At 48.9% G+C, this 15653-nt stretch overlaps 3 protein-coding genes and 1 non-coding gene across 4 annotated transcripts in view; 2 read left to right on the top strand and 2 right to left on the bottom strand.

The window, feature by feature from the left end:
• The window catches only part of LOC132216110 (zinc finger protein 420-like), a 61728-nt gene extending 61421 nt beyond the window's left edge, over positions 1 to 307 (bottom strand). Inside the window, exon 1 of the mRNA XM_059665201.1 lies at positions 235 to 307. Coding sequence (XP_059521184.1) covers positions 235 to 249 — 15 coding nt within the window. The 5' untranslated portion in view covers positions 250 to 307. The remainder of the gene's footprint in view (positions 1 to 234) is intronic.
• LOC132216106 (zinc finger protein OZF-like) overlaps positions 1 to 368 on the bottom strand; it is a 33860-nt gene extending 33492 nt beyond the window's left edge. The window contains exon 1 of the mRNA XM_059665197.1: positions 235 to 368. Coding sequence (XP_059521180.1) covers positions 235 to 249 — 15 coding nt within the window. The 5' untranslated portion in view covers positions 250 to 368. The remainder of the gene's footprint in view (positions 1 to 234) is intronic.
• Positions 369 to 2112: 1744 nt separating this feature from the next.
• Positions 2113 to 2299, top strand: LOC132217743 (U2 spliceosomal RNA). The gene has a single exon (XR_009449001.1). It is a non-coding gene; the product is annotated as a U2 spliceosomal RNA (small nuclear RNA).
• A 6923-nt stretch (positions 2300 to 9222) lies between these two features.
• Positions 9223 to 13474, top strand: LOC132216142 (histone lysine acetyltransferase CREBBP-like). The gene is made up of 2 exons (XM_059665256.1): positions 9223 to 9322; positions 12201 to 13474. The coding sequence occupies exons 1-2, from the start codon at positions 9240 to 9242 to the stop codon at positions 12829 to 12831; spliced, it is 714 nt and encodes a 237-aa protein (XP_059521239.1). The 5' UTR covers positions 9223 to 9239; the 3' UTR covers positions 12832 to 13474.
• Positions 13475 to 15653: the final 2179 nt, after the last annotated feature.

The raw sequence follows: 15653 nt of genomic DNA, 5'->3' as shown, positions 1-15653 counted from the left end.
CACTCATGTTACTATCTCTCGCTTTCTCTCTCTCTTCCTTTTTGCAATCAATAAAAATATACTTCAAGAATGAGAGAGGGAAATATAGAAACTGCTGACATTGACTATCACCAGAAAATAGGAAAGAAATAAGGAAAAGAACGTAGCAAGGCAAAACATCAACAGTAGAGAAATAAATCCAAAGATATCAGTGGAAAAGCAAATATAGTCTCTGACCCAGGACACATCTTTTACCTGAGAAGCAGCCATCTGGTCCCGGCTACTGATCCTGGTCCTGGGATGTTTTCTCAGGTGACAATATGTTGAGAAGTCAGACAACGTGCCTTCAAAGGCATCTGCACAGCCTGTTAATGAGCTCACCTCACATCCACAGTCAGAAGAACCTGGAAATGAGGAAAACGCCACCCCATCCTGTATTTGTCACAGGAGTCTTAGGAACAATGAGCTCCTACATGTGAAATGTTTTATTCTGTCCTCATGTGTCTGTCCTTCCAAAGACTTCCACAAACTCCTACAGCAATGACAGCAGGTGCTGATTTCCTGAAAAACCAAAAGCAACAGAGCACCCCTTACCTCCACCCCAAAAAAACCTGCACTGAGGCCCATGCTACGCCATCTTTCTCCAGTTCATGCCTGAGGCCTGTGAGGCTCCCGCAGAGCTGGTTTCAGTAGCGCTGGGTAACAGACATCAGTCCGAGCACGCCTGAGACCTGTGGTAGTGTGATGTGTCACAGCACAGCTGCTCTGAGTCCATATATTATTCCGAATTCTGTTCGACTACACCATGTGTCAGAGTAGGATCCATTTCTTCGGGAGAGCTTTCTACTCAATCCTGCTCATAGTGCTAATTGTGAGAAGTTCCTCCTTGAACCCTGCTCACTGTACCATTGGTAATTTAGTCTACGTTCCTCCTTTACCCTCAGCTTAACTACCCCAACTGTGGGGTCCTTGCTTCTCTGCCAGGGGCTTACCTTCTTGTACACGAAATAGTAGAAGGAGATGCCATGAGAAGTTGTGGGTATATAAGAGAGTCCTTATTATAGAAGGTAGTGGCCCTATAGGCACTGCTAACAATGAGCCATCAGACAAACAGCTCTTCACAATAATCCTATACAGGCAGCCGCACACCGGCTGATAAATACATCTTTCCCACAAAGTAGCAGTAGCCTCTGTACCCACAGCCTGAAGCAGCAGCAGTATCCTCTGTGCCTACAGCTATCATCTGAGCAGCCGCATGCTGCCTGTGTACTCACAGCCTCACACAGTAGCGGCACCTGAGCTCCCTGCATCTTCCCAGGCTCTTTAGCACGCAGGCTTCACAAGGTTGCTATATCTGAGCTCTCCACACGCTCATAGCCTCACGCATAGCCTTACCAGCTCTCAGCTTCATCTGAGGTCTCTAGCCTTACTAATATACTTTAATACTACTTACACAAGAGGCTTCCTGCCAACAGTGACATCAATCCTTTGGGTTATAGAAGGGCACAGTGTAGATTGCAGTGGCCTTGTATCTCTGTATAGTCCTTGCTCACCCTGATAAGATTCCCATGCTCAGAGTGTCCTTGGCTGTCTGACATATTACAGATGAGTCCTTCACACTCTAACTGCCCTTGACTATCTGGTATCACTGGCCTGGTTCCCACAGATGATTTGAAGCAAGAAGTTTTACCAGTGCAGGTTTCCCAGGTAGATTTCCTTCATCTTTTCCCAGGAAATCACAGAGAATGTAGATCTTCATACTAAAGTCTTTGGGAAAGGTTAGATATTCAAATAGGCTGATCAAGTGAATTCACCATGAACAGATGGTCTCTGTGGGAACCAAGTTTGAGGTCAATCCAGTCCGTCCTTCAATATTTTCTGAGAATGGAAAAGAGCGACTTGAGGGGAGCAGCTCCTTTGTGGCTCAGTCACTAAATCAACAAATCACATAAAGGCAAGGAAGCAGCTGCTCAAAGAACTTGGCTCTGTTAAGGTCACTGACATCCTTACCAGTGCCCGCTGAGATCGCCTCATATTACTAAGTGCCAATGAATGTTTCGAGACATGATAAACAGTAAAAATGATACAGGGGTTAGAATGTGAGCTACACACAATATATTTGAAACTAAAAACATCACTACTCAGCCTTTTGGCTAAGATCAAGCATAGTATCTGTTCTTATCAGTTTAATATGTGATACGTCCTCTATCAAAGGACATTATATTAAATGTATTTTTGTAGCAGGAAAATGGAACAGGAGTTTGCTCCATCCACTCCATGCATCGTCCACTCCACACATCAAGTTGGTATTGCAGTACCTCTGGAATGATACAAGTAGAAAAAGAAACAAAAAACCCCATAAAAACAATTAGGGTGATTATTTTTTTAATGTAATGATATTTAGGTTTAAAGATGTAAAAAGGTAGACTACCTTACATTAAGAAAAGAATAAGAGCTGCTTGTGAGATGTCACCAATGCTTATTTCAGCAGTTAACAACTATTTACATGAATGAAATGTCAGAGATGGAAAATGCATATCCATGGGAGAAGAAAAGATTGATCCTTCTAACATTCCTTATAAAGCATCCTGTGGGGGCAGACTCAGTCATTCCTTGTCCCAGGTCACCTCCTTCTTGCCACCCCAGCAAATGACAAGGGGCCCATCAGGAACATACCAGTCTCTCCCTCCGTGTGAATAAGGTTTGCAAATGGAAGCAAATAAGTATACATTTGGCAAACCTTATAAACTGAAGATTTATAATCCTCAGTCAAATCTGTTTCAATAATTCAGTTGTTAAATTAACCATATCAACACACAAGCCAATATATCATAACTTAGTCATCCACACCCCATCAGCTCACCTCTCACCCAGATCAGGGTTCCCTCCTCCCACTACATGTATTTCTGTCTATGGATCTGTCTCTGTCTCCTGCTCCCTTTCTCTCCACTGTGGTCCTTTCCTGTGTCCCCCTCCCCCCTCCTCTCTCTCCCCTTTTCTCTCTGTCTGTCCTACACCTGGACCATGAAACTCCTGAAACCTACTTCCCTTCAGGGGCTCTTTCTCCTGGTCTCTGAGGCTCCATCTCCACACACGTCTGCGTCTTCCCCTCCCCACGCCCGTGGCCCCTCTGCTGCCTGTTCCCGTCTGTCCGCTCCCACAGCTGCTGACTCAGGGCTGCTCCCTCCGCTCCCTCATCCCTGAGCCCCCCTTTCTGTCCCTGCACTCGCTCCCCAACTCTTCTCCTCTGAACCAGTGTCTCTGTCTCAAGTGCCTCCTCCTGTGCGGCCCCCACTTCTGCTCCCCAGGACCCGCTCCCTCTCAGCCCCCCTTCCTCTCTCGGGGCTCCCCCTCCTCCCTGTGTCTCCACTTCCTCCTCCTCAGGGCACTTTCCCGAGTGACCCCCTCACTCCTACCGTCGCCGTCCCCCCCACACCCCCTATGGGCCCCTCTCTGTGGACCCCTCGCTGCCCTCTCTCCCGCCCACGTGTCTGTCTCTCACTCCCTCTCCTGACCCCCAGCCTGGGCCCCCCGCAGTCACCGCGCCCACAAAGCCCCTCCCTGCGGGCAGGTCGCCTCTTCAGGGGACACTGCGTCCTCCCCCTGAGCCCCCCCATGGACACTGTGCTCCCCGGGCAGGCAGACCCCTTATTAAATGGGGGTGGGCCTAGGAGGGGGGTGCAGACCCCCAGGCCGGGAGCCATCCGGGCTCTCTGGGCGGGAAGCGCCGGGCGGGGGGAGGGGCGCAAAGGGCGGGAACCCCCTGACCCAGACTCTCAGCCCCGCGGGGAGCACCGGCGGCCCCGGGAACGGTTTTCAGCGGGAAAACCGCGCGGCAGGCGGTGGCCACAGCCACAGGCGGAGAGACCCCGGGCCGGGGCCTCCGTTTCCTCCCAAAGGAACGTGGCGCCCGCACCGCGCAGCCTCCCGGGACCGGACTCACCGCTGAGAGAGGCTCCGGGGCGGGGACCCCAACAAGGACTCCAGCGCCGGCAGCGCCCTCAGCCTTCCCTGCGGGGAGGGGGACGGAGCGTCAGCTTTAAAGACAAACACCCTCCTCAGGGGAACCGCCACCTTCCCCTCCACAGCCGCTTCCGTCTGCAAGGAACTGCGCAGGCGCCTCCCTGCTGGGTGGGCGGGGCCAGAGCCTGAGCTGAGCGGCTCCGCGATGGGGGCGGGGCCGAGCCCGGCGGCCAGGCCTGTGCAGGGACAGAGGGGGGAGGGCGGGGCAGGAGCGAGGGGGCGGCCCCGGGTCCCCGCACCTCCTCCCACAGGGACAGCCCTTCCTGGGGGAGTTTCCCACGTCATTGTCAGGGTTTTGGCTGGTGACGCGGCTGCGAAAGGATTCACAAGGGAGAGAAGAGACAGGAGCAGAGAGAGGACGTTTATTTTACTTCTCTGAAAGGAGGAAAGGGCCAGGTGGCTTTTTTGATGTCACAATGCACCCCAGATAGAGGGGCTGTTCCTTTATTAGGGTGCTAGCGAGTAAATGGCAGCTGTGGCAAAAGCATAAAGAGGGAGGAGGAACCTGGAATTCACACAGAAGTTTCCCAGCTCCCAGAGGCTGTGCTTAGAGGTACTGGCTGGTCTGCCCTTCAGCTGCAGGTGTCCCAGGGAGGGGTCTTTCCCAGGATCTTCACAAGCCGGGAGCACATTCTCACAGTGAAGTTACAGAGAATTCAAAAGGCGGGCAGGTTGGGTTTGAAACCAGAAACTTTCTGCCTCCGATTTGCCTGGATCCTTAAATCCTCAGTGAGGAGGGGGGAGGGGAGGGCAGCCTGCTCTCTCAGCCCCTCCCTGTCTCCCCAACTGAAGGGAGAGGCAGCTTGAGTTAGGGAAGCAGGAGGGTGGGGGTGTCAGAGACAGACCCAGATATCCATTCATGGTTAGGCCCCTGATGAGATAAGGTCCAAAACAACAGTGGAAACAGATATTAATTTATGTATTTTTCAAGGGATAAAAATATTCTGGTTGTAAGTTGTGGTCTTTGAAGCCTTTGTGTTTTGTGAGTGCATTTTGAAATAAATGTTATTAATTTAGGAATCCCTATAACTAGTTAATGGGCCATTGATAATAATGTAGAATGTCTTTTCTAGGCTGTACACTTAGAACCCAGGTACATGCCCTTGACCGGAATCGAACCTGGGACCTTTCAGTCCGCAGGCCGACGCTCTATCCACTGAGCCAAACCAGTTTCGGCGACCACAGTCATTTTATCCACTCATCTGCTGATGGGCACTTAGGCTGTGATTACTCACTATGCTTTAATTATGTTCAGTTTGTAACAATGAAATTGGGGGTCACCACAACATGAGGAACTATATTAAAGGGTGGCGGCATTAGGAAGGTTGAGAACCACTGACTTAGATAAAAACATATGGTTAAATGTTCATGACCTCAGATTTTACAGTAAAGTTTGAGATATGACACCAAGACAAAAAAAAAAGCGGTTAAATAAATTAGTCATCATCAAAATGTATGCTCTCTGAATTCAAGGACTCTATGACATCACGGGAAATACAGTCTATAGGATGGGAAAAAGATTGTAAGTCACAGATCTTGAAGCATCTGTATCCCCGTTTCCCCAAGTCCTCCTACAAATCAACAACCAAAATGCAGAAATCCCAGGAGGAAAAATCAATCTCTGCCTCCATGTCCCCCAATATTTGCTTTATATACTCAGGTCCTCCTACTTACACCACATACAGGAATAAGTTCAAAATGGTTAAAAGACTTAAATGTAAGTCGTTAAATCATAAAAACCTTAAAAGAAACCATAGGCAACAAAATCTCAGACATCTCTCATAGCAATATGTTTATGGATACATCTCCTAAGGCAAAGGAAACTAAGGAGAAAATAAACAAATGGGACTACATCAAAATAAAAGGCTTCTGCACAGCAAAAGAAATCATCAATAAAATAAAAAGAAGCCCACTCTATGGGAGAATATATTTGGCAATGATATATCTGATAAAGGGTGAATATTCAAAATATATAAGGAACTCATACACCTTAACAAAAGGAAGACAAACAATCCAATTAAAAAATGGGCAAAGGGGCCTAGAGTCACTTCTCCAAAGCAGACATACAGATGGCCAAGAGACACATGAAAAAATGCTGAAAGTCACTGATCATCAGAGAGGTACAAATTAAAACAGCAATAAGGTATTACCTCACAACTGTCAGAGTGGCTACCATCAACAAATCAACAAACAACAAATGTTGGCAAGGTTGTGGAGAAAAGGGAATCCTAGTACATTGCTGGTGGGAATGCAGACTGGTGCAGCCATTATGGAAAACGGTATGGAGTTTCCTCAAAAAATTAAAAATGTAACTCCCATTTGAGCCAGTGATCCCACTTCTAGGAATATATCCTAAGAAACCCAAAACATTCATCAGAAAGAATAGATGCACCCCTATGTTCACAGCAGCACAATGTACACAGCTAAGATTTGGAAACAGCCTAAGTGCCCATCAGCAGATGAGTGGATAAAACGACTGTGGTGCATTTACACCATGGAATACTATGGTGTAAATAAAAAAGAACTCTTACCATTTGTAACATCATGGATGGACCTGGAGAGTATTGTGCTAAGTGAAATAAGCTAGTCAGAGAAAGATAAATATCACAGGATCTCACTCATATGTGGAATCTAATGAGCCAAATAAAGTGATGAACAAAAATAGAGCCAGAGACACAGAAGCATAAACCAGTGATGGCGAACCTATGACACGCATGTCAGAGGTGACACGCGGACTCATTTTTTTTTGGTTGATTTTTCTTTGTTAAATGGCATTTAAATATATAAAATAAATATCAAAAGTATAAGTCTTTGTTTTACTATGGTTGCAAGTATCAAAAAATGTCTATATGTGACAGGGCACCAGAGTTAAGTTAGGGTTTTTCAAAATGTTTCTTTGTTTTGGGGTGGGGCCACAACATTAGTAACAAAGAAACAGATTTTCCGGAGGATGAGGCCCAGAAATCAGGATTTTAAGAAGATTCCCAGGTGATTCTAATGTGCAGCCAAGGTTGAGAACCACTGAAGTCTGTTCCCAGCGGTGAACATCTGAGCCTCAACCCACCTACTGTACGGGGTCTGCAAAGCTCCAGTCCCGTAAGTCTCCACAGGCATACACTGGCCTTTCCCAAAACAAACATAAAAAACAAAGAACCTGACTTCAAGTAAAATCTGAAATCTGAACCTAAAGCTCCCATTCATTATCACCCCCACAGCCCAGGCCTCTGATATCTGAATTCCACTAAATCGCGATTCCGTCAAAGACACCGCGTTCCGATACTCACCTACCATTCCAATTCTTTTTCTTTTTCAAAACACTCAATAACTGTATTTGCATTTGGTCGGTTTCTCAGGTAGGGGTGGGGAGGGAGGAGGTAGGGGGAAAGCAAGGGGAAAGAGGAGGGCTGGCAGCAGCCTGGGCTTCATGCGCCCTCTGGTGGTTCTCAGAGGCCATGGCCAGAACTGTAGCCAAACCCAAAAGACTTCCGCAGTCTGGAGGCCACAGTCAGTCCTAAGTGCCCATCAGCACTTAGGATGCCTGTCCATTTCCCGCGTGGTGAGGATGAAGAGGATACCACAGGGGAAGCCCAGGGCGCAGGCTACTCCCACGGCTTTCATGGGGTTCCCCGCCCCTCTTTCTGGGAATGCTTTCCAGCTCAGGAGATGGGGGCTCAGGCTCTTCCTTGAACTCTGGGGAAGTGTGCCTTGCCGTGCCCGGGTCCTGTTCTGGGGAGCTTTGTGTTAGCGGTGGCTCCAGAGAGAATCCCCGGGAGAAGGCGGCATTTCGTGCCCCTCAGTCCTTCAGCACCATAGCAGCTACCATCTCCGCCATGTTCAGATCCCACCCCCAACCACACGAATTCTTTCTTTGTTTTGTTTTTTAATCCGAGGATATTTTTCCCATTGATCTTTTTTAAAAAAAAATATTTTTATTTATTTCAGAGAGGAAGAAAGAGGGAGAGAGAGAAACATCAATGATAAGAGTCATTTATCCGCTGTACTGCATGCCCCTACTGGGGATCGAGCCAACAACCCCAGCATATGCCCTTGACTGGAATCGAACCGGGACCCCCCCGCCCCCCGCCGCCCTCCCCGCCCCCCCCCCGCCCTAGTCTGGAGGCCGAGGGTCTGTCCGCCGAGCCAAACCAGTCAGGACCCATTGATCTTTTAGAACAGCCGTTCTCAACCTGTGGGTCGTGACCCCTTTGGGGGGTCGAACGACCCTTTCACAGGGGTCGCCTAAGACCATCGGAAAACACATATATAAGTACATATTGTTTTTGGGATTCATTACTATGCTTTCATTACGTTCAATTTGTAACAATGAAAATACATCCTGCATATCAGATATTTATTTACATGACGATTCATAACAGTAGCAAAATTACAGTGGAGGAGTAGCAACGAAAATAATTTTATGGTTGGGGGTCACCACAACATGAGGAACTGTGTTAAAGGGTCGCGGCATTAGGAAGGTTGAGAATCACTGTTTCAGAGAGAGTGGAAGAGACAGGGAAAGACAGAGGGTAATACTGATGTGAGAGAAACACATTGATTAGTTGCCTCCTGCATGCGCCCCTGACCAGGGCCCTAGCGGGGTGGAGCCTGTAACCCAAGCACGTGACCTTGATCAGAATAGAACCCCGGACCCTTCAGTCAGCAGGCCGATGCTCTATCCACTGAGCAAAACCGACCAGGGCTCCCTCCAGTTCTTAATCCCTGAGCACCACAGCATCACCCAGGCGACAACCAACCCCAACGTTCGCATTGTCCATCGTTAATGCCTTCATACACTTGGTAACCTTGGCCACCAAGGGGAGGACCCCTAAAGCTAAGAGTCCCTAGTGACCGAACCCAAAGTTCCCAAAGAGCCCTTGTTTCGCCTCACAGGCCCCCCCACCGGGCCTCACTTCCGTCCGCACCCCGAGCAGACCCACCTGATGCTGCGCTTCGAAAGACATCCTGGCAGCGGCCAAAGGCTCAACGCACTTCCGCAACGATTTCTATCCACTGCTGGGGCACCCAAGTCCTCCCTCCGGCTGTCGCTAGGGACGCTGCAGGACGTTCGGGCTGCAGCCATGGGCGTGGCTCTGTGACGTAACGTGGCCACGCCCTGGCTCTGTGACGTACCGTGGGCACGCCCTGGCTCTGTGACGTGCCGTGGCCACGCCCTGGCTCCGTGACGTACCGTGGCCACGCCCACCGCCCCTCGATCCAGTCCCAAGCGGTCAACATGGATGGCGTTCGCCCTTCAGGAGAATTTTGAAATCACCTTTTGGACGCGCGATAGCCTCCCCCTTGGTCAGCAACACTGCGCTGAGTAAGTTTTCAGAGGCCGGAGCCTATCGAAAGCCAACGCGGAGCTGGTTGTGTTTTATTTTAGCCCCTCCTTCCGCCCCTCCCCGACCCCCCGGGACTGGAAAGATGGCGGCGCCCATGGGCATTGCCGCGGAGCACCATGGGGGCGGCAATCTTACCGGAAGTGCAGTTCCCAAGTGCGCGAGCACCCAGGAACTGAGGTGTGGAGGAGCCTGGGGACGAGGAAGGAAGCTGGTAGGGCCCGAGATGTCGGAGAAGTGGTCAGACTAGGGACAAAACCCGGGAGATGTTTGAGCGCGGGGGACGTCTGGGATTTTGAGTGTATCCGGTCTGGCAACCTCGGTCGGAAACGGGTTGTGGGGGAGGAACCGGTGGGGAGGGCAGGGCTGTGAAGAGCGAGGCCCACGGTGTCTCTAGAGACGTGATAACTGAAGACTGTGGAGATGACTGCAGAGGGTGGGAAGGAGGTGGGATTCCTCCCGCGCTAGTGCAACCAAAGTGCTGTCTCCCAAAATTGAAAAAAAAAAAAAAAAGGCCTTAACGGTAAAACAGGTCAGCCAAAGCGAAAGCAAAGTTTGAGAGATCCTATATACTAAGACCCTAATATGCAAATTGGCCAAACGGTGGAATGACTGGTTGCTATGACTTGCAATGACCACCAGGGGCCAGACACTCAACACAGGAGCTGCACCCTGGTGGTCATTGTGCTCCCACAGGGGGAGCCCTGCTCAGCCAGAAGCTGGGCTCGGGACTGGCAAGTGTAGCACTGGTGGTGGGAGCGTCCCCTGCCTCAGCAGCAGCATTAAAGACCCCTGGGGAAATGTCCGACTGCGGGAGCAGGCCTAAGCCGGCGGAGGACATCCCCTGAGGGGTCCAGGACTGCAAGAAGGCGCAGGCAGGGTTGAGGGACCTCCCCCCGACCCCCTTGCACGAATGAACGTCATGCATTGGGCCTCTAGTACTAGTACAGTGATTCCCAAAGTGGGCGCTACCGCCCCCTGGTGGGCGCTGCAGCGATCTAGGGGGGCGGTGATGGCCACAGGTGCATTTGTTTTAACTTCTTTTGTATTACCTTTCTATTCTGAGTTCAATAAATAGTTTCATAATTTCAAACTTCAATGTTTGTAATTTACACCTTTCTTTACTATATTTTACGAAAAAGGTAGAAACATTAATACATATATCTTCCTGTTTAATTGCTATTAAAATTTAAAAAAAAATTAATTTCCAGGGGGCGCTGAGTAATATTTTTTCTGGAAAGGAGGCGGTAGGCCAAATAAGTTTGGGAACCAATGTACTAGTATATGGTTCCAGGCAGAGGGATGTCCCATGGGTCCCTACAGACCAGCAATTCTACTAAAGTGATCTCCAGAAAAAAAACAAACTTAGTCCTTGACTGAATCTTCTTTAAGGCAGACTAAGTCCTATTTCTTGAATGAGAGCAAGGAAGGATTGGTAAGACAATGGCTGATGGGCATGGGGGATTGAAGGCCCTGTTCCAGGTATCTATGTTTTTGTAACACTACCTGTTTTATATATATATATTATTGATTTCAGAGAAGAGGAGAGGGAGAGAGATAGAAACATCAATGATGAGAGAGAATCACTGACTGGGTGCCTCCTGCACATGCCCCAATGGGGATTGAGCCCGCAACCCAGGACATGTGCTCTTCACCAGAATCGAACCTTGGACCCTTCAGTCTGAAGGCCAACGCTTTATCCACTGAGCCAAACCAGTTAGGGTGGGAGAGACTATTTTCTTACAGAGAATAAAAGTGTAGACGGCGAAAGGAAAAAATAAAATTGGTTATTCAGATTTTTCAGTTATTTTTCAATCAGTATTTGTAACATAATCTCCTAGAAAATAATACATTTCCCTTAAATATATAGACTGTTTTAATGGAAAGTGCTGTCCTGTTTTACATTCTGAGCAAAAATAGAGAAGGCTGCCGAAACCGGTTTGGCTCAGTGGATAGAGCGTCGGCCTGCGGACTGAACGGTCCCAGGTTCGAATCCGGTCAAGGGCATGTACCTTGGTTGCGGGCACATCCCCAGTGGGGAGTGTGCAGGAGGCGGCTGGTCGATGTTTCTCTCTCATCGATGTTTCTTACTCTCTATCTCTCTCCTTTCCTCTCTGTAAAAACTCAATAAAATATATTTTTAAAAAAATAAAAAAAGAGTTTAAAAAAAAAATAGAGAAGGCTTTCAGTGTCCCCTCAGCCCACGTAAAAATATTCTCACTCTGTTTTGTAGTGGGTGTAACATTTCATTATTGTTTTGATTTGTATTTTCCAAATGCCTAATAATGTTGATCATATTCTCATTCCTGTCTCTTTGGTGAAATGTCTATTCAAGTTCTTTTTCCCATGTCCTTTTTTTAACCGGGTTGGTTTCTTAATGAATCTTAAAAGTTTACATATTATTCATCTGGAAATGTCTTCATTTTGCCCCCCCTTTTTGTTGTTAATCTTCACCTGAGGACATTTTCCCCATTGCTTTTCAGAGAGAGAGTAGAAGGGAGGGAGAGAGGAAGGAAAAGAAGAAAGGAGAGAGAAAGAGAAATATTGGTGTGAAAGAGACATACCGAAATGTTGCCTCCCACAGGTGCCCTGATGTGGGGTGGAGAGTGAACCGCAACTGAGATATGTACTCTTGACCAGAAATCGAACCCTCCACCCTGCTGTGCACAGGCTGGCTCTCTAACCACTGAGCCCACCGGCCAGGGTTAGGATAAAATTTTTTAAAAGAAAGCAGAAGGTGCAGTAAAGAGGATTATCATTGCTATTATTGTGAGCATTTGGGCCAATATAAGGAATGTTCATTTCTGTAACTTGATTCAATTAAAATACATGGCTCCAGCTTTTCTTTTCTTCTTAAAGCTTTCAGGAATTTGTGAGGGTCGTCGAAGGAGCGAAGGAGGAACTGCACGAGGACAAAGAGAGTTGCCTAGCGATGCTGCTGGAGTTGCACAACCAGGGCCAGGACCACTGTGTCCTCGCCTGCACTGAGTGCAAGCAGCGGGTGAAGACAGGCTGGCACTGCCCTGGGTGCGAGGACTACGATCTTTGCATCAACTGCTACAACACCAAGGGCCACACCCACAGGATGGTGAAGGTGGGGCTGGGCCTGGATGAAGAGGCAGTGGAGGGCGATGAGGGCGGCAACCAGGGGGAGATGCAGTTCAGGAGAATCCAGGAGGCTCGGCGCCTCAGCTTCCTGCGCTGCATCCAGACCCTGAGGCATACCCGCCAGTGCCGCGACGCCAGCTGCTCTCGGACCAACTGCCAGAGGATGAAGCGTGTTGTGCTGCACCCCAAGCGCTGCCAGCGTAAGGTCAATGGAGGCTGCCCAGTGTGCAAGCAGCTATTCGCTGTTTGCTGTTACCATGCCAAACGCTGCCAAGAAAACCCATGCCCCGTTCCCTTGTGCCTCAACATCAAACAGAAGCTCCTCGAGCAGCTGCTCCGGCTCCGCCAGCAGCGGATTTGGAACCGACTGCGGCAGGGGTAGCTCCTGCGCCAGCGGATGCCACCATGAACACCCGTCACTTGCCTCAGCAGTCCTCCATCCCCTCCTTGAGCACCACTCTGGACACCCCCACAGCAGCCCAACACACCCCAGAAACCACAGCCTCCGACTCAGTCCCAGCCCTGGCCTGCAAGCATGTCACTAGCCGGCTTCTTCAGCTCGGCCAAAACTCTGCCCCCATCAGTGTCCATGAGGAAGCCCATTAACCTTCAGCTCCAGCCCAGCCTGCAGCTCAGCCTGCAGAACCTGAACGCCATGCCAGCCAGCGGGCCACGACCTGCTGTCCCTCCGCAGCAGCAACAATGGGGCCTGAACCCCCATTGCCAGGCATTGAACATCATGAACCCGGGGCGCAACCCCTGCATGGCAAGAATGAACCACAGCACACAGAGATGCCGCGGAACAGCAGCAGCAGCAGCCGCAGCAGCAGGAAGTCAGCAGCGCTGGCATGGCTGCAGGCCTGGCAGGACACGCCCAGTTCCAGCAGCCTCAGGGATACTGATGCCTCCCCCAGCCATGCAGCAGCAGCAGGTCCAGCAGCAGACTGGGTCCCAAGGCCAGCCAAACCCTGTTAGGAACTAACAGTTAGGCATATTCTGTACCTTTCCCTTGCCCTCAGTTTCTCCCCTGCACTCAGTTCGTTCGTTCTTTTTTTTTTTTAAATTAAATCTTTATTGTTCAGATTATAACATTTGTTCCTCTTTTTTTCCCCCCCATAACTCCCCTCCTCCCATTTCCCACCCCACCCTCCGCCCTCACTCCCCACCCACTGTCGTCATCCATAGATGCAGGATTTTTGTCCAGTCTCTTCCCACACCCCATTCCCCCCCAAGAATAGTCAGTCCATTCCCTTTCTATGTCCCTGATTCTATTATAATCACCAGTTCACTCTGTTCATCTGATTATTTATTCACTTATTGATAGATGCATATTTGTTGTTCATAATTTGTATCTTTACCTTTCTCTTCTTCTTCCTCTTCTTAAAGGATACCTTTCAGCATTTCATATAATACTGGTTTGGTGGTGATGAACTCCTTCAGCTTTTTCTTATCTGTGAAGCTCTTTATCTGACCTTCAATTCTGAATGATAGCTTTGCTGGATAAAGTAATCTTGGTTGTAAGTTCTTGGCATTCATCACTTTGAATATTTCTTGCCACTGCCTTCTGGCCTGCAAAGTTTCTGTTGAGAAAACCGCTGACAGTCCTATGGGTATTCCCTTGTAGGTAACTGAGTTTCTTTCTCTTGCTGCTTTTAAGATTCTCTCTTTGTCTTTTGCTCTTGGCATTTTAATGATGATGTGTCTTGGTGTGGTCCTCTTTGGATTCCTTTTGTTTGGGGTTCTCTGTGCTTCTTGGGCCTGTAAGTCTATTTCTTTCACCAGGTGGGGGAAGTTTCCTGTCATTATTTCTTCAAATAGGTTTTCTTTTTTTTTTTTTTAATATATTTTATTGATTTGTTACAGAGAGGAAGGGACAGGGATAGAGAGTTAGAAACATCCATCAGCTGCCTCCTGCACGCCCCCTACTGGGGATGTGCCCACAACCAAGGTACATGCCCTTGACCGGAATCGAACCTGGGACCCCTCAGTCCGCAGGCCGAGGCTCTATCCACTGAGCCAAACCAGTGCTGGCTTCAAATAGGTTTTCAATGTCTTGATCTCTCTCATCTTCTGGCACCCCTATAATTCTGATGTTGGTACGCTTGAAGCTGTCCCAGAGGCTCCTTACACTATCTTCGTATTTTCTTCGGATTCTTTTTTCATTTTGCTTTTCCGATTGGGTGTTTTTTGCTTCTTCGCATTTCAAATCTTTGACTCTATTCTTGCTCTCCTGTGGTCTGCTGTTGGGAGTCTGTATAATATTCTTTATTTCAGTCAGTGTATGCTTAATTTCTAGTTGGTTCTTTATCACAACATCGAGGGTCTCATTAGATTTCTTGCGGATCTCACTACATTTATCGGCAGTTTTTAGAAAATTATTGAAAGACCTTCAAAGTGTGGTTTTGAGGTCTATATCTTCCATTTCTGACATTTGCGTCCTGTTTCTTTGTCTCCGCATTTTTTTAAAAATATATTTTATTGATTTTTTACAGAGAGGAAGGGAGAGAGATAGAGAGTTAGAAACATCGATCAGCTGCCTCCTGCACATCTCCCACTGGGGATATGCCCGCAACTCAGGTACATGCCCTTGGCCGGAATCGAACCTGGGACCTTTTAGTCCGCAGGCCGACGCTCTATCCACTGAGCCAAACCGGTTTTGGCAGTCTCCGCATTTTTTTATGTTTTCTTGGTGCACTCTCTAGCGGTCTTTGTGGGCAGTCTTGCTGTACTTAAGCTTTGATTGTTGTAGGTAATACTAGAGGGGATTTGAGCTCCAGGCCAAGTGCTGTGAGAATCAGCTGTGTCTGGAGTGAGAGAACTTCTGTCCTCTGGGGAGGTGCTAATCTAGCCTTTGCCTGAGGCTATCTGGCAAATGGCTCTGTGCAGGGCTTGGGCGGGGCGGGTTGAACAGCATCAACAGGGTGGGTGGAGCGAGCAGTTATGGCTGCTCTCAGTCCCCTCCCCAGATGCTCTGCCTCTCCGTGTCCCATCACCCCCTGCAAACCTCGGAGAGAAAGCTGCCCTCGAGTTCCGACCGAAGCCAGGCAGTCTCGCTTCCCCGTTTGAGTCTGGGTCCCTAGAGACTCGCCCGGATCTGGAGCTCAGAATCTGAGACTCCCTCCTGATTGAAACAGACAACCGCACACTCAGCCGCCAGCCCACTCTGCGCACACCTCTGCACCTTTTTTATTTCCTGCACTGCGC

This window comes from Myotis daubentonii, chromosome 15 (assembly GCF_963259705.1).
Source record: "Myotis daubentonii chromosome 15, mMyoDau2.1, whole genome shotgun sequence".
Classification (NCBI taxonomy): domain Eukaryota; kingdom Metazoa; phylum Chordata; class Mammalia; order Chiroptera; family Vespertilionidae; genus Myotis; species Myotis daubentonii.
The sequence above is the reverse complement of the archived record's forward strand: the minus strand, read 5'-3'. Positions and strand labels throughout refer to the sequence as shown.